General features: G+C 36.9%; 1 protein-coding gene and 1 non-coding gene across 2 annotated transcripts; one reads left to right on the top strand and one right to left on the bottom strand.

Annotated features, from left to right (window-relative positions):
• Nucleotides 1–16,405: 16,405 nt before the first annotated feature.
• Nucleotides 16,406–17,320, bottom strand: LOC131174615 (uncharacterized). Its single transcript, XM_058138371.1, has one exon. It carries the CDS (start codon nt 17,318–17,320, stop codon nt 16,406–16,408), a length of 915 nt encoding a protein of 304 aa, XP_057994354.1.
• Nucleotides 17,321–18,181: 861 nt separating this feature from the next.
• On the top strand, nt 18,182–18,288 carry LOC131175058 (small nucleolar RNA R71). The gene has a single exon (XR_009145218.1). It is a non-coding gene; the product is annotated as a small nucleolar RNA R71 (small nucleolar RNA).
• The last annotated feature ends 954 nt before the right edge of the window (nt 18,289–19,242 follow it).

The following is a 19,242-nucleotide window of genomic DNA, read 5'->3' as shown; positions in this document are numbered from 1 at the left end:
CCCCCACCAGTTAGAGAAAGGTTCAATGGTTCGTTAGTCACATGCATTTATATTATATTAGAAATAAAAAACTGAACAAATACCAAGATCATACAAAAGGTGTAAGCTAAGAAGAGAGTCTCCATTTTCACAAAGGGCAATTATATCGTTACTAATGGTGGTGCCACTATTATTGCTGATAGTAGTATCACTAGTATTATCATTAGTCACAAGTTGATTATTTGCAGAGATAGAGATATAGTAGTCTTTAAGTTTATACCATCCCCCTTCTCGGGCAAGATTGCAGTAGGGTGTAGAAAACCAATAGTAGTGGAGGTATTAGGATTGGCACTAATGCATGTGTCCACAAGTATACGGGTCGTACCAAGTAATAGAGTAATAAGTCAAGTATCGTTTCCACGAGGATTTGCTGTTTGAATACCAAACTATGAATGAAGTGATTATTTGGGCTAATAATTGATGAATAAATTGTAAATATAAATGAGCAAAGTAAATTAATGAATCTAATTGGAATGGGTAAAGAGCAAACAAATAAATTCTAAATCTAGATACAATTGAACTAAATTAGTAATGGGTAATTTAAATCAAAGTATAATTACGATAAAAATGATTCCAGAGTTGGGGGTTTATGTATAAATTAATTGGGATTTGTCTTGGGTATTCCAATTTTAAGGAAAAATAGAGTTTGAAGGTGATTAATTCTAAATTCCTTTGATATCTTTTTCAAGTAAACCAAAGTGTGATATAAAATAATCAAACCTACTTTCGTATGATATTTGATTACTTTAAAACCCATTAAGTTTTGTAACCAATCATTAATTCCTCTCAAAACCCTAGTTTATTTCTACATCTAGGTAAATTAAAGTTCCAATCCTTGATTATCTATCAATGATCTTCACCTTTCGGTCCTTCAATCAAAGATTAACACAATACCCAATGGGTACCAACATTAGGCAAGTAAATCAAGCACAAAGGAAATAATCAAAACTCATATTTATATAAAATATGGAAATAACCAGTCCAAATCTACAAATTAATCTAAAACATATTTTCTAACTCTGAAATCCAAAGAGTTTACTCACTCATGTTGGTATTTACAAGAGAAATTAATGCAAAAGTAAAGAAAAACATGTAAGAGGACTAAAAGTAGAAAAACCTAGGTAGGGGGACCAAAAACTCTGAGTCTTGGAGCTTCCAGAAATAGTTGCAGCAGTTCCTCTTCTGCAGAACTGATGGCGTCCTCCTCCTTTTTCTTTTTCTTTTTTTATAATTTTTCTTTTCTTTTGTTTCTTATTGTTTTCTCTCATTACCTCTTGGGGCAAAAACTAGAAAATGATGCTTTTATATGGCCCCCAAAAGTTTTCCTAAAAATAGATAAGAGCCAATGAGTTTATAGAAAATAAGGTGTAAAAATATCCAGTCGTGAGTTATTCACGTCACAGTCGATGCCGCTTAAGTGCGCTTACCTAAGCAACATCTTCGATAATTTTCAGCCTCTGCATACACATGCGCTTAAGATTGCGGACCCTCGAGAAATCTCGTGAGCTTAGGATAAAAGGAGTTTTTCTGCTCATGCTTGACGTTCAGCTTGACCTGAGTTGCACCTTAAGCACTGCTGCTTACCTTAAGCAGGATCTCAAGCAGGACCCTAAGCAAATCTCGGCAGGTTTTGGGAAGAAAGCTTGAATGTGTTGGATTTAAGCTATGCTTGACTTGCGGCTTGCCCAGGCTTAAGGTTAAGCAATATGACATACCCTAAGCAACATCATAAGCAAAGTCTTAAATAAATTTCGGCCAACTTGATCTTTCAAGGATTGATTTCTTCAACTATCCTCCATGCTTAAGGGACTCTAAATTTCTTCAAATCACTTCCTAATGCACTCATTGACCCTCAATTTGCCAGAAAAACCTATTAAAAACAACAAAATTATAAAAATCAAATATAAAGTAACTAAAGTTAATAAATAAGCTAAAATAAAGCTAAAAATATAAAATATACTAAAATATAAGGGCAAAATGGATGCAAAACTACCCTAAAATGCCTATATGAAATAAGTGTAACAAATTCCCCCAAACTCAAACATTTGCTTGTCCTCAAGCAAATTAAAAACAGTCAATGCAATTGGGGTACCTTCTCTTCAATTCATGAAAACTACTTATCCAAGCTCTCAAGCTTACCTTTAGCCACTAACAGACCATATACCCACTTTCAAGGTACAAAGAATTTAATCCTTATCAGAGTTATCACCGCTTAGCCTTGGGTCAATTATTCATATCATCAAGCTTAAACCAATCAATCACAAAGAACAATCATGCCTAAATAAACTCTAGAGCAATTCATAAACTAAAGTGTCTCAAATAATGATGGAAGTATGTGAATGGATGAATGATATCCAAATCCCATAGGCAATTCTCCTATTCCAATCTCCACTAATGTAGCAAAACACCATCAAAATATCAAAAGGACTTTCAAGGGTTGTAATGGGGCTAAGGAGGTGATAATATAGCTAATAAGGAAAGGATAAAGGTAACAAAACATGAGAATAATCAAATTATTAAAAGATCAAGACAAACAACTCTTTTTTTTTTTTTATCAAATGGGAGAAGGAACTTTACAACTATTTACCAATGCTAGCATATAATTTGAAAGCTTTTGGAGGGACTACATAAATAACAATGACTTTGAATTACAATTGTCCCTTTTAATTCACTCCCAAACTCATTTTCTTTGTGTACTTGGGTAGTGGATTACTTTACATACTGTAATTGAATTTGCTAGCCTTTTTACTTTAGTCATTTCTCCCAACTAATTATTATATATATATATATTTTTTTTTCTTTTTCTCTTTTTTTTTTTTTAATGTATCTATCACTCAAAGAATTATTCTCATAGAGGATAGATAAGTGTTTGGGTTTATGGCTGGGCATTAATGTGGGTTCCAAAGAAATAAAAGAGATAAATGTAGGCTCAAATTTGTTCAAAAGAGAAATTTTAAAGTGAGGTTGGCTAAAGCTAAAATATTGGTTTAAAATTCAAAGAATGCCTACATCATTTCTTTCTCGAGTGCATGCTATGATTTTGCCTTGAAAGGTTTAGAAGGATTATTCTAGAATTGGTGAGACATCAATTAGCTACTTTTTACCCTAGAGTTTTCTCTAGGCACTTAAACTCAATGCAATTGATTGGGTGGCCCTTGGCTAAGAAGATATAAACTAAGGCAATAATCTAATAACCTTGTACCTATCCAGAACTTTCAATCCATCAAACCCTTCTAAAAGTAAGCTCAAATATTCTTCAAAGCAATTCTCAATCCTCTAAGGACAAGATAAAAATTTATTTTTATGATACGCATGATCCTAAAATGAATGCATAAATCAAATTAAAACTAAGTGTAACCTATAAGAAAACTATATGTAAGTGTAAGTGTATGAGTATAGACATGTGTGTGGTATAAGTATAAATGTATGGATTAACTATGAATGAATGAATGAAATACAATAAATGAATGAATGAAAATGCTTAAAAAATTTAAAAAATTTTGCAAAAATTTTGCCCTCACCCCCAAACTCAAATGAGACATTGTCCTCAATGTCTAAAATCAATACAAAGATGGGCAAAATTTTGTGAGCTAATCAATTAAAGAAATATATGCAATTGGGAATTGATCAATATTTGCTCAAGGATTCCAAAATTAAGCTCAAAATTATATTAACAATGAAGCTTTAAAGAAAAAAATGTGAAAAAAGTATCTCAAATGTATGAATTTACTCTGCTTAATATGTTGCTTAGGGTTAAGCAAGATTTGCATATGGTTAAGCAAGACCTTAAGCACTGGCAATGTGACACCCCTTACCCGTCTACAGTGTAGCCGAGCAAGTTATGCCACTCAGTGTGTCGGAACACCAATTCATGTTTCAATTTCAATTAATCCTTTTTAATTCATTTATTTATAATTTTTGATAAAACTAAATTTTTTTCCGCAAATCCGGCAGAGTGTCGGCTATAAATTGGAAAACAGTTCTTCTGAACCTGTTTAAAAAAACACTTCCAGTAATATCATCATATTATCCTCAGTCAACCTCCAATATATTCTCAATTCACTTCAGTATCTCAAAATTTACATTCATCTCATATCATACCAAATTCAATGAGAAATACTCATATTTATTTCTGAACACAGTTCATAGATAATTACAGCAAATATGATTACATGAGTTTATAATGTACATAACAAAAGTTTACAAAATACAAAATAACAAAATATCAAAATATCCCAGATGGCCTAATGTCCTACCAAATGCACTGCAATGTGAGGTGACTATGAACTCTGAGTGCAGATATGATGGCTCACCCAGTATGCGGTCTGCTGGACTCCCCAGCTAAGTCTCTAGTACCTGCGCGTGGCAAAAGTGACGCGCTAAGCAATTCTGCTTAGTGGTGACAATATAAAATAAAATAAAATAAATTAAAATAAAATATGCAGAATGTATATTTACATTTCTGGGTAGACTTAGTTTCTAATATTTATTGCAGTGTTATTCGATTTAAGTTTGGTAAGATTTATTAACATTGCCCGAGTAACCTAATTTAGTCAACTGGACTGGACAAACAGGTAAACTGGCACTGGGTACTAAATACCTCGGACCATCACACCATTGGTCACATTGTGTCTCCCGGTGTGCAACAGAACAGCTAATAAGCTGTAATAATAATCGGGGATTAAACCCAAGTATAACAACTCAATATCATAGCCAAAGGCTATTATGTTACAGAATGGCATGGGAAGCCATGAAATACAGAATGGCATGAAGCCATGCAGCGATCGCTATGAGAACCCTAGTGGCATGCCAACCTATTCAATCCAATCACATTAGGCCTACTAGGGCATTTAGCACTTTTCATTTAAGTAATTCTTTGAAATTGAATTTTTATTATTACTATTCACTTCATTGGTCAACTAAAGTGTTGACTTTTGCATTGGCAATAGGTAAATTAATTTAAATATCATCAACATACCACATTTTGCATTTTTAACTTGTTGGTATTGATTGCCAATACCATCTCTAAGCTTAATGATAATTAGACAAAAGTTTCAGTTTTCATGCTTTGTATTTACTGTTCCATTAGTCATCTTTGCAGTGGAATTTTGGAAAAGTGATCAACATGAAAGTTGTTCCTTAATTTGTCTAGATGAATTTCTTTTTTTAAATCACTCCATTTGGAGTTTCGTAGCTCAAGTTATGGCCTAAATACCATAACTGGCCGGATTGGGCAGATTCCAAAATTCTGGGCAAAACTGATTCTGCCAGATTTGATGACTCAAGTTTGGTTGGCAATTTGACTAGGTTATGGTCATAATTTGGGTCAGGTTTCTTCATGAAAGTTGTTGGTCTATATGTCACCTTGTTGCTGGTAAAATTTCAGGTCAATTGTACCTTTCTACATTGAGTTATGGCCAAATGACCAAACATTGTTCATTTGGTCATTTTGCCCAGGCAGAGTGCAGGTCACCCGGATTAGGGTAAACTTTTGGTCAAGTTGGTTTGGTTTTCTGGGCATGGTTTCTTCATCAAAGTTGTGCCATTATGTGTCTAGTTTCATGTCCAATTGGCCAAACACCAATTGAACCTATACAATTCAAGTTATGGCTATCCAAACAGGCTGGACTCACAGCCACACCTGCAGGTCACACAAGGCAGCCACTCCAACCTCAAATCCCACAACCCAATTCACTTCATTTCGGGTTTAAACCAAACCAAATGATCACTAATTGACCATTAAAAGCTACTTCTGTCATCACAAGATCAAAGTCTCATTTTCCCCCCTCCAAACCCTAACTCAACATTATCAAACTTGCATTTTCACTTTATTTCATCAATCTACTTAGCAAATACACATTGTGGGCAGCCCTAATATCCTTTTAACTTCATTAAACTCAACACCATCAAACCCTAACCATGGCTGCCAAAAATAAGGGATGGCATACCAATGTCTTTCATCAAGTTTCTTTGTCATTTAATCACCAATATAATGCTTAAACATGAAATTGAATTGAAATTTAAGGTTTTGGTCACTAACCTCTTATGGAGTGAGATTTCTCACTTGCTAGGGTTCCTCTTTTCCTTTTCTTTTTGCTCCCAAAAGACTTGCCAAGAGGTAAGAACACTTTTTTGTGTTGCTAGGTTATGATTTTGTTGGGTAGAAATTAGTGAATCAAGCTTTGAAAAGCTTGAATATGCTTAGCTATGGAAGAGGTGAGTGACGGCAAGGAAGGTGGGAGAAGCTTTCTGATTTTTTTTTTCTTCATTTTCTAGCCCATTAAGTCTCTTTTAAATTAGTTTAGGCCATGTGTCAACCTTGGATTGGTTGGGAGAATTTTAATGACATCATGATGATGTCACTATTCCATTTTCTTTCAATTTCTCACCATTTCTTGTCTCTTTAATTTCAATTAAATTTTTAACAACATTTATTCATATTTTATGTCATATAATTCATTTACATAAATGGACAAGTTGGTCAAAAATCATCTCTGAAGACAAAATGACCAAAATGCCCTCCGTTTGGCTTACCGAGCCAAAATTGTGTGTACCGATAGAAAAATTTTTCTAAGTATTTTCTTGGCATGCTAATGCCATAAGAACCTCAATAACCCTTCTCTGGAGTCTCAAAAACTATTTTATAATTTTTTTCCCTGGTCTAGGGCTGCTAACGGCCTTCACCGTCACTTCCCTTTCGGGTTACCCATCCCTGGTGTTTCGGCTCGTTTAACCTTAGTGTATTTGGTTTCTAAAATTTTTCTTTGATTTTTATGAGCATTATTTAGTTACTTAATAACTCCTCACTCTAGTCTATTTATAATTTCAAACATTCTGGCTGCTCGGACCGACAATGGTCACCGGAACAGTAAACTGTACGGACTAGCTAAAGTGAGGATTTTACAACTCTTCCCCTCTAATAAAAATTTCATCCTCGAAATTTACCTGATGCAAACAGTTGAGGGAACTGTTGCCTCATCATCTCTTCACTTTCCCAAGTTGCCTCCTCGGTGTTGTGGTGCCTCCAAAGCACTTTCACCAGTGGAATCTACTTATTCCTCAACTCTTTTACTTCCCGAGCCAGGATTCGTATGGGTTCCTCTTCATATGTCAAATCTGGTTGTACTTCAATTTCTTCCATAGAGATGACATGTGAAGGATCTGAGCAGTATCTTCTTAGCATAGACACGTGGAACACATTGTGGATCTTATCCAGCTCTGGTGGTAAAGCTAGCTCAGAGGCTCTGGTCCCACACGTTCAATAACTTCATATGGGCCAATGAACCTAGGGCTTAACTTACCCTTTCTTCCAAACCTCAGTATTTTCTTCCATGGTGAAACTTTGAGAAACACTTTATCACCAACTGTATATTCTATCTCTTTTCTCTTCAAGTCGGCATAAGACTTCTGTCTATCGGAGGCAATCTTCAGGTTAGCTTTGATTATTTTCACTTTTTCCTCAGTCTGTTTCACCAGGTCTGGCCCTACTAGCTTATCTTCACCCAATTCAGTCCAGCACACTGGAGTTCTACATTTCCTCCCATACAGTGCTTCATACGGGGCCATTTGGATGCTAGCTTGATAGCTATTGTTGTATGCAAATTCTGCCAGTGGAAGATATCTATCCCAACTTTCCTCAAACTCAATGACACAACTCCTCAGCATATCCTCAAGGACTTGACATATATTTCATGTTATTATTATCATTTCAGTTCAATATTTGCATTAGTTCAATTGGTTTCAGTCGTTTACCTGGATTACTCTTTCTGATTGCCCATCCGTCTGAGGATGGAAAGCTGTGCTGAAGTGGAGTTTTGTACCCAAGGATTCATGCAACTTCTTCCAGAATCTTGATGTAAACCTTGGGTCTCGATCAGATATGATAGAAAGTGGGATTCCATGCAGTCTAACTATCTCACTGATATACAATTCTGCTAGCTTCTCCAGTGAGTAGTCAGTCCTAACTGGCAGAAAATGTGCTGACTTCGTCAATCTATCCACTATCACCCATACTGCATCATGTTTCCTTTGGGTGAGGGGCAGACCACTAACAAAATCCATAGTGACCCGGTCCTATTTCCATTCAGGTATGTTTATAGGCTGTAATAAACCCGATGGAACTTGATGTTCTGCCTTAACTTGCTGACATGTCAAGCATTTAGTCACATAGTCAGCTATATCCCTCTTCATACCAGGCCGCCAATAATGAGGCTTCAAATCATTATACATTTTTGTGCTCCCTGGGTGCATAGCATAAACACTGGAATGTGCCTCTTTCAGAATACTGGCTTTCAATTCCCCATTATCTGGTACACATACTCGTCCTTTGTAGTACAGACACCCATCTGCTTTCACCTCATAGTCAGTTGCTTTTCCCTCTGAGATTTTGCTCATAATAGCCATTAATTTTTCATCTGCCTCTTGCCCATCTAAAATCTGCTGTAGCAGGTTTGGCCTCACTTGCAACTCAGCCAAAATAGTTCCGTCTCGAACTAAAGATAGATGGCATTCAATGATCTCAAAGCTGTGATGGATTTTCTACTCAAAGCATCAGCAACTACATTTGCCTTCCTAGGATGATAGTCAATTACACAGTCATAGTCCTTCAGGAACTCAATCTATCGCCTTTGTCTAAGGTTGAGCTCCTTCTGGGTTGGCAAATATTTTAGACTCTTGTGGTCTGTATAGATGTAGCATTTTTAACCATATAAATAATGCCTCCATATCTTAAGTGCGAAGATGATTGCTGCTAATTCCAGGTCATGAGTAGGGTAGTTCTGTTCATGTGGCCTTAACTGCCTAGAAGCATAGGCGACCACTTTCCCCTCTTGTATCAATACACACCCTAGCCCATTATGCGAGGCATCACTATAGACCACAAAGTCTTTTCCCGACACTGGCTGTGTTAACACTGGTGCTTCTGTCAACATAGCCTTCAACCTCTCAAAACTGGCTTGGCACTTGTCGTTCCAGCCAAATTTCACATTCTTATGCAACAACTTGGTCATTGGAGCAGCTATAAGAGAGAACCCCTTCACAAATCGTCTGTAGTATCCAGCTAGCCCCAAGAAACTTCGGACCTCAGTTGTATTTCTAGGAGGCTTCCATTCCATCACTGCTTCTATCTTTTTGGGATCTACTCTAATCCCCTCAGCTGACACTATGTGTCCAAGAAAGGAGATCTCACTCATCCAAAAATCACACTTGGACAACTTAGCATCTGACTTCTTTTCTCGCAGGGTTTGCAGAACAATCCTCAAATGTTCATCATGTTCTTCCCTGGTCTTGGAATACACCAGAATATCATCAATAAAGACCACTACAAACCGATCTAAGTATGGATGGAAGATACGGTTCATAAGGTCCATAAATGCTGCTGGTGCATTTTTTAACCCAAACGGCATCACTAGAAATTCATAGTGCCCATACCGGGTTCTGAATGCAGTTTTTGACACATCTGCATCCTTTACCCTTAACTGATGATACCCTAATCTGAGATCAATTTTCGAAAATACACCGGCTCCCTTCAACTGATCAAACAGATCATCAATTCTGGGCAATGGATATTTATTCTTCACAGTTACTTTATTCAACTGTCGATAATCAATACACAATCTCAAGGTTCCATCCTTCTTCTTCACAAATAGCACCGGAGCTCCCCATGGTGACACACTGGGGCGTATCAACCCCTTATCAAGCAACTCTTGCAACTGAATTTTCAACTCCCTCAATTCAGTGGGTGCCATCCTATAAGGAGCAATAGAAATGGGTGCTATACCCGGCATTACCTCAATAGCAAACTCGACTTCCCTTTCTGGTGGTAGACCAGGCAACTCCTCAGGAAACACATCTGGGAAGTCTCTTACTGTGGGTATATCACACAAGTTTGGCTTAGCTTGCCTAGTATCAACCACGTGTGCTAGGTAAGCTTCACAGCCTTTTCTCATCAATCTTCTTGCAACTGTGGCTGAGATAACATTGGACAGGAAATCTGTCCTTTCACCCACAACAGTGATCTCATTACCCTCATAAGTTTTCAGAGAAATCCTCTTCAATTTGCAATCAACTATTGCCTGATGACGTGACAACCAATCCATTCCCAAAATCACGTCAAACTCATGGAAGGGCAACTCAATTAGGTCTGCCGAGAATTCATGCCCCTGAATCCTCAACGGGCACCCTTTATACACCTTATTCACTACCACACTGTGGCCTAGTGGATTTGTGACCAGAATGTCTTGATCACTCTCCTCTACTGGAACTCCCCTCTCTACGGGTAGTTTGATGCAAATGTAGGAATGAGTGGATCCTGGATCCACCAATGCATGTACAGAAGTGTTGTAGAGGGAAAACGTACCCTTGATGACATCCGGGGCATCTTGCTCCTCCTGAGCTCTGATGGCATAAGCCCTGGCTGGTATTCTAGTGTCTAGCCTCTCAACTGACTCAGATGCAAGCCTCAGTGATGGACCAGCTGCCTCAGGTTTACCAGGTTTCCTACCCCTTTGTGGTGCAGGAGCAGGCCTGTCAGTTTGTGTTGGAGCAACAGTAGTAGTCCTCTTCGGACAATTCTTGATCTGATGTTCTGTCGATCCACACTGTAGGCATGCACCGGTCACTCGCCAACACTCCCCCTTATGCCACTTCTGACAATATTGACAAGCAGAAGATGCAGGGGCTGGTCCCCTAAACACTGTCCCTAGAGAGCTGCCCATTGATGGTGTGGACTGGCCTCTCCTAGGTGTAAACTATGGTCTGGGCCCCTAAGACTGACCCTGACCCTGTGGTGGTCCTGAACTCTGAGCAGGAGGACCCTTACTCTTCTTACTGGGAGCAGAGAATACACTGGACTGACCCGGACCTCTCTTCTGCTGTCTTTCCCTTCTATTTTGCTCATTGATTCTAACCCTTTCCACTTTTGATGCAGCATCCACCAGTTTAGAAAAATCCGTAATCTCTAGTGCTGTGATCATGACTTTGATGTTGTTATTGAGCCCTTCCTCAAACCGTCTGCACCTCTCTGCCTTAGTAGGGACTATCTCCCTCCCATACTGGCTCAATCTGACAAATTCACGCTCATACTCAGCCACTGACAACTGTCTCTGTCTCTGACTGATAAATTCCCTTCTTCGCTCCTCTAAATACACCTTGCTAATATATTTCTTCCTGAACTCTGCAAGGAAGAATTCCCAGGTGATCCGTTCAGATTGCACCTCACTGGTTACTATGTCCCACCACTGATATGCGTTATCTTGAAGTAGGGACACAACACCCACCAGGTTCTGCTCAGGGGTGCAGTTCAGCTATTTCAGTACTCTGATGGTTCTGTCCAACCAATTTTCTATGGCCATGGGATCATCCTCCCTCTTTCCAAAGAAGTCTACAGCCCCATGTTTTCGCAATTTCTCCAAATGAGATTTTTGTGGTGCTGGTGGAGGTTGTGGCTATGGTTGTGGTGGTGGAATTGCCCCCATCATTTGCCGGTAGAATTCAGTCATTTCTTTGGAGCAGAGCAAGCGAGGTTGGGCAGTGCCTCATTCTTTGGTGGAGCGATTCTCTCCGCCCAGACTCGGCCCTTGGTGGAGCATGACTCTCCACCTCTTCATCAACTGCTCTTTGCGAAGCAGGATCCATAACCTATTCAAAATGAGAAAGCAAACAGATCTGCATCAGTGTCACCTCAACACTTACAAATGCAATGCAATGGTATGTACTCTATCTAGACCCAGAAACGCATAAACCGATGCTCTGATACCACTAAATGTGACACCCCTTACCCGTCTACAGTGTAGCCGAGCAAGTTATGCCACTCAGTGTGTCGGAACACCAATTCATATTTCAATTTCAATTAATCCTTTTTAATTCATTTATTTATAATTTTTGATAAAACTAAATTTTTTTCCGCAAATTTTATAGAAAATCTGGCAGAGTGCCGGCTATAAATTGGAAAACAGTTCTTCTGAACCTGTTTAAAAAAACACTTCCAGTAATATCATCATATTATCCTCAGTCAACCTCCAATATATTCTCAATTCACTTCAGTATCTCAAAATTTACATTCATCTCATATCATACCAAATTCAATGAGAAATACTCATATTTATTTCTGAACACAGTTCATAGATAATTACAGCAAATATGATTACATGAGTTTATAATGTACATAACAAAAGTTTACAAAATACAAAATAACAAAATATCAAAATATCCCAGATGGCCTAATGTCCTACCAAATGCACTGCAATGTGAGGTGACTCTGAACTCTGAGTGCAGATATGATGGCTCACCTAGTATGCGGTCTGCTGGACTCCCCATCACACCATCGATCACATTGTGTCTCCCGGTGTGCAACAGAACAGCTAATAAGCTGTAATAATAATCAGGGATTAAACCCAAGTATAACAACTCAATATCATAGCCAAAGGCTATTATGTTACAGAATGGCATGGGAAGCCATGAAATACAGAATGGCATGAAGCCATGCAGCGATCGCTAACAGAACCCTAGTGGCATGCCAACCTATCAAATCCAATCACATTAGGCCTACTAGGGCATTTAGCACTTTTCATTTAAGTAATTCTTTGAAATTGAATTTTTATGATTACTATTCACTTCATTGGTCAACTAAAATGTTGACTTTTGCATTGGCAATAGGTAAATTAATTTAAATATCATCAACATACCACATTTTGCATTTTTAACTTGTTGGTATTGATTGCCAATACCATCTCTAAGCTTAATGATAATTAGATAAAAGTTTCAGTTTTCATGCTTTGTCTTTACTGTTCCATTAGTCATCTTTGCAGTGAAATTTTGGAAACGTGATCAACATGAAAGTTGTTCCTTATTTTGTCTAGATGAATTTCTTTTTTTGAATCACTCCATTTGGAGTTTTGTAGCTCAAGTTATGGCCTAAATACCATAACTGGCCGGATTGGGCAGATTCCAAAATTCTGGGCAAAACTGATTCTGCCAGATTTGGTGCTCAAGTTTGGTTGGAAATTTGACTAGGTTATGGTCATAATTTGGGTCAAGTTTCTTCATAAAAGTTGTTGGTCTATATGTCACCTTGTTGCTGGTAAAATTTCAGGTCAATTGGACCTTTCTACATTGAGTTATGGCCAAATGACCAAACACTGTTCATTTGGTCATTTTGCCCAGGCAGAGTGCAGGTCACCCGGATTAGGGTAAACTTTTGGTCAAGTTGGTTTGGTTTTCTGGGCATGGTTTCTTCATCAAAGTTGTGCCATTATGTGTCTAATTTCATGTCCAATTGGCCAAACACCAATTGAACCTGTACAATTCAAGTTATGGCTGTCCAAACAGGCTGGACTCACAGCCACACCTGCAGGTTTCACAAGGCAGCCACTCCAACCTCAAATCCCACAACCCAATTCACTTCATTTCTGGTTTACACCAAACCAAATGGTCACTAATTGAGCATTAAAACCTACTTCTATCATCACAAGATCAAAGTCTCATTTTCCCCCCTCCAAACCCTAACTCAACATTATCAAACTTTCATTTTCACTTTATTTCATCAATCTACTTAGCAAATACACATTGTGGGCAGCCCTAATACCCTTTCAACTTCATTAAACTCAACACCATCAAACCCTAACCATGGCTGCCAAAAATAAGGGATGGCATACCAATGTCTTTCATCAAGTTTCTTTGTCATTTAATCACCAATATAATGCTTAAACATGAAATTGAATTGAAATTTAAGGTTTTGGTCACTAACCTCTTATGGAGTGAGATTTCTCACTTGCTAGGGTTCCTCTTTTCCTTTTCTTTTTGCTCCCAAAAGACTTGCCAAGAGGTAAGAATACTTTTTTGTGTTGCTAGGTTATGATTTTGTTGGGTAGAAATTGGTGAATCAAGCTTTGAAAAGCTTGAATATGCTTAGCTATGGAAGAGGTGGGTGACGGCAAGGAAGGTGGGAGAAGCTTTCTGATTTTTTTTTTCTTCATTTTCCAGCCCATTAAGTCTCTTTTAAATTAGTTTAGGCCATGTGTCAACCTTGGATTGGTTGGGAGAATTTTAATTACATCATGATGATGTCACTATTCCATTTTCTTTCAATTTCTCACCATTTCTTGTCTCTTTAATTTCAATTAAATTTTTAACAACATTTATTCATATTTTATGTCATATAATTCATTTACATAAATGGACAAGTTGGTCAAAAATCATCTCTGAAGACGAAATGACCAAAATGCCCTCCGTTTGGCTTACCGAGCCAAAATTGTGTGTACCGATAGAAAAATTTTTCTAAGTATTTTCTTGGCATGCTAATGCCATAAGAACCTCAATAACCCTTCTCTGGATTCTCAAAAATTATTTTATAATTTTTCCCCCTGGTCTAGGGCTGCTAACGGCCTTCACCGTCACTTCCCTTTCGGGTTACCCATCCATGGTGTTTCGGCTCGTTTAACCTTAGTGTATTTGGTTTCTAAAATTTTTCTTTGATTTTTATGAGCATTATGTAGTTACTTAATAACTCCTCACTCTAGTCTATTTATAATTTCAAACATTCTAGCTGCTCGGACCGACATTGGTCACCGGAACAGTAGACTGTACGGACTAGCTAAAGTGAGGATGTTACAGGCAATATGCTAAAAATATATAAAGAACAGCAAGTAAGCCATTACCTTAGGATGATGATAAACAAATTAGCTTAAGGTAAACTGTGCCACTCATCAATATCAACAAAATTAGAACTGAGTAAAAGATAAAGTACAAAAATAATGCGCAAAAAGATGAAAAAGTGTAATGAAATAAGATCTAACAGTTAAATTAAGAATTAAACCAAAAAGCATGCATAAAAGAACTATATTCAGAACTACAAAAGAACATTAGAAAATAAAGTAAGATAAAAATAAGTTAAAGGAAATATGTAAATTGCAAGCACAGTTAGAAAATAAAATAAACTACAATTGTTACCAAAGTTTAAAATTCAACTGTCAAATAACAAAAGTAAACCCAAGGCATAAACTAAAACTAAAATAAACTAAACTAAAAAAACTACTGCTGCTTATGTTATTGTCAAGGCTTTGCTGCTGCTGATGGGTCTTCAGGAGGCACAGGGGTTTTGCTGGGGTAATCACAAAATTACTTAAGGTTAAGCATGACTTGCATCGGGTAGCTGCTTAGGTTAAGCATGTGGCAATTGCTGAACTAAAGATTTTGGGTAATGCTTAGGGTCTACACAAATTTACTTAGGGTTTAGCAGGATTTGCACAGGGTACAGCTTAGGGTAAGTAACATCATCAGCAAATTTCAGCAGATTTTGAGAAAAATTGTGATTTTACTAATAAAAAACAGTCCAAATGCTATGGAATGCTATCATGACCCTCAGCAATTATCAAATACACATAAACACCAAAAAGTTTAAGAATTTAAGCTCATCATCTCTTAAAAACTTATCAAACATGATATAAGCATGTGGGAATTGAAAGATAAATAGCTCAAATTAGGCACAAATTGTAGATTACCCTTGCAAACTTAATGAAATAGTCTTATTCCTAAGCTTATACCCAAAACATATTTTCAACATTATTTGAGACAAATTTCAAGCATTCAAAAATTGCAGAAAAAGACATAGAAATTGACTTCTTAAGTAACATGAACAATAGCATGAACAGTAACATAAATAGTGACTTAAACAAAATTATACAAATTCTAATAAACTATAAAAACTATATATATACTAAAAGGTAAAACTAAACAAACACTATTTTTGCACTTCAATAAAGCTCACATCAATCCTAAATATTAAAATTAATCCTCATTGAAGTTGCATTTCACAAAATTTACACAAGACACATCTTTAAACATGAGCTATCAAATAGATTTTCTATATCAGCAAGTTAACACAAGTTTAAAAGTGTTACCGTTCACAGGGACTAGATAAATGCAGATATTTCCTTTATACTAACTTCCTTCTCAATTCTTTTCCTTTTTTGCTACAAGTCTCAATTTAATGAGGGTAAAAACTAAAATGAGATAAAATAAAAAATTAATAAACTATAAAAAGATATGCTTGGGTTGCCTCCCAAGAAGCGCTTGTTTAAGGTCTTAAGCTTGACCCTTTTTTTCAAAGCTCATGGTGGTTGGAATTGGAAAATGTTGCCTCCTTTTACAACAGGTACTGAAATGAATTTGTACTTTAACTTTTTCCCATTATATGTGAAAATATTTGTTGCTTTGTTTAGGATCCCAACCATATCTTGAAGAATATTCTTACAAACTTTAGATGAATCTCCTCTTTTGAGTGATTTAGATGGAGGCTCGAGCTTAACTTTCGGAGTTTCATTTTTAATCAAATGAGATGGTGAAGCTACTTTTTCTTTCGCACTTTATGCTAATTACATTGCATTGGAATAGCTTGATTTTCCTCTAGTTTAGTAACTTTAGTTTCAGCATCATGCTCTATAACATCTACCCTATAACAAGAATTCATCACAGTTGGTTCCTTGGAATGTTGGAATAAATTAAACTCTATTTTCTGTTCCCCCACCGTCAACTTCAATTTCCCATTCTTTACATCTATATTAGCTCCTACAGTGGCTAAAAATGGCCTTCCAAGTATGATGGGCATTCTTACATCCTCCATCTCTAGTACAATAAAATCTATTGGAATGAAAAACTTTTCAACTTTTAATGGCACATTCTCTAAAATCCCAATTGGATACTTTATAGATCTGTCAGCTAACTGCAAAGAAATAGTTATGGGCTTTAGATCTTCAACCTTCAACTTCTCACATATGGAAAGTGGCATCAAGCTGACACTAGCCCCCAAGTCACATAATGCTCTCTCAATACTTATTTCTCCAATGTGACATGGTATGGAAAAGCTTCCAGGATCTTTCAGCTTAGGTGGGAGCTTGTTCTGCAATATAGCACTACACTCCTCAGTAAGTGCAACAGTTTCATAATCTTCCAAGCTTCTTTTATTTGATAGAATCTCCTTTAAAAACATAGCATAAGAAGGCATTTGAGAAATGACATCTGTGAATGGAATGTTGAAATACAACTTCTTCAAAACTTCAAGGAATTTTCGAAACTGCTTATCTAATTTGGCTTTCTGAAATCTTTGAGGAAAGGGCAATGGTGGCTTGTACGGTGCAGGAGGTACATATTTCTCTTCAAATCCCTTTTTAGTTTCTTTTTCTTCATTTGCTTCCTTACTAGCTTTAGCTTTAGTTGAAGTGGATTCACTCTCACACTCATCTTTCTTTTCTTTCAACTTTACTTCGATTTCCTGTTCTTCTCCCATTACCTTTCCACTTCTTAAAGTAACCGCATTGCACTGCTCCCTTGTAGTCTCAAGTTGGCTAGGAAGCTTCCCAAAAGCTTTACTATTTAAAGAACTAGCTTATTGAGCTATTTGATTCTCTAACATCTTGTTATGTGTTGCCATTTGATCCACTTTAGATGCTAATTGAGAAATCATTTCTTGTTGACTTTGATGGCTTAGTAGTAGAGTCTCAATCATGGCTTCCAATCTAGCTGTCTTGTCTAATTGTTGTGGTTGTGGTGGAGCAGGTCCACTTTTGACGTTTAGGAATTCCAGGAGGAGGACCTCTATTCTGCTGAAAATTCTGATGTTGTTAACACCCAGAAGGTTACTGAAAATTCTGGTATTGTCCTTGTTTACCTCCCCAAGAGAAATTAGGGTGGTTTCTCCAAGTTGGATCATAAGTTGCAGAAAATGGGTTACCACCTGGTCTTTGATTGTAGTTCCCCACATAATCCACTTGCTCACTTGAAAAATCTTGACCAAATGTAGGAAAATCAATTGCACAATTGACTTTTGCAGCTCCAACATCTACTGAATTACTTAAACCTCCAACTGAAGAATCTACTTTCATGCTTAGCTTGTCCATCTTCCTTGTCAAAGCATCAAACTTAGCATTAATCATATTCATGGCATCAAGCTCAAACATTCCAGCTGGTTTCTTGATCTCATTCCTCTCACAACTCCACTAGTAGTTGTTATAAGCAATTTTATCTAGAGCAAAAAAAGCTTCATCTTTAGATTTTTCCATAATATCATCTCCAGAAAGATGCATCAATTGTACTTCTAATAGCTAGTGAAACTCCATTGTAAAAGTGTTGAACGAGCATCCACTTAGGAATCCCATGGTGTGGACATCTCCTTTGCAAATCCTTGTACCTCTCCCATGCTTCATACAAGCTCTCATCATCTCTAGGTTTGAAAGAAGTCAGCTCATTTCTTAGCTTAGCTGTCTTTCTTGGTGGAAAATATTGAGTTAAAAATACTTGAGAAAGTTCATCCCATGTTGTGATAGAACCCGATGGCAAAGAATGTAACCACTCTCGAGCTCGATCCTTTAAACAAAAAGGAAATAATCTGAGTCGAATTGCATTATCAGAAACTCCATTTATCTTCAACATATCACTGATCTCAAGAAAGTGTGCTAGATGCACATGTGGATTTTCACTTGGACTTTCCCCAAATTGTGATTATTGTACCATCTGACAGAGTGCAGGCTTCAGTTCAAAATTATTAGCTTCTACTCTTAGTTTTGTGATACCTGGCATGAAATCCCCAATGTTAGGATAGGCATGATCCTTCACAGAACGGTTGTTATTGTTGTTGGGCATCTCTTCTTGTAGTTGTTATTGCTCTTGTGCTCTTTCTTATAGTTGTTGAGCTTTAAATTCAGCTTTTCTCCTTTTAGCTTCTGCTCTTAAAGCTCTTGCTATCTTTTCTATTTCTGGATCAAAGAATAAATTGATTTCTCACTTTTTGTCCTTCACATAAAATAAAGTATTTGAAAAACAAAATAAACAAATTCTCAAAGTAAAATGGTAAAAGAAATAAAAAAATAAAATAAAATGCCAAAATTAACCAAACAAACAATCGTTCAATATCAAACAAAAATCAAATCCCCGGCAATGACGCTAAAAACTTGATGCATGTGTCCGCAAGTATATGGGTTGTACCAAATAATAGAGTGATAAATCAGTATCGTTCCCACGAGGATTTACTGTTTGAATACCAAACTATGAATGAAGCGATTATTTGGGCTAATGATTGATGAATAAATAGTAAATGTAAATGAGCAAAGTAAATTAATGAATTTAATTGGAATAGGTAAAGAGTAAGCAAATAAATTCTAAATCTAGATGCAATTAAACTAAATTAGTAATGGATAATTTAAATCAAAGTCT

This window comes from Hevea brasiliensis, chromosome 16, assembly GCF_030052815.1.
Source record: "Hevea brasiliensis isolate MT/VB/25A 57/8 chromosome 16, ASM3005281v1, whole genome shotgun sequence".
In the NCBI taxonomy this organism is placed as follows: domain Eukaryota; kingdom Viridiplantae; phylum Streptophyta; class Magnoliopsida; order Malpighiales; family Euphorbiaceae; genus Hevea; species Hevea brasiliensis.
This window is presented reverse-complemented; position numbering and strand designations above follow the sequence as displayed.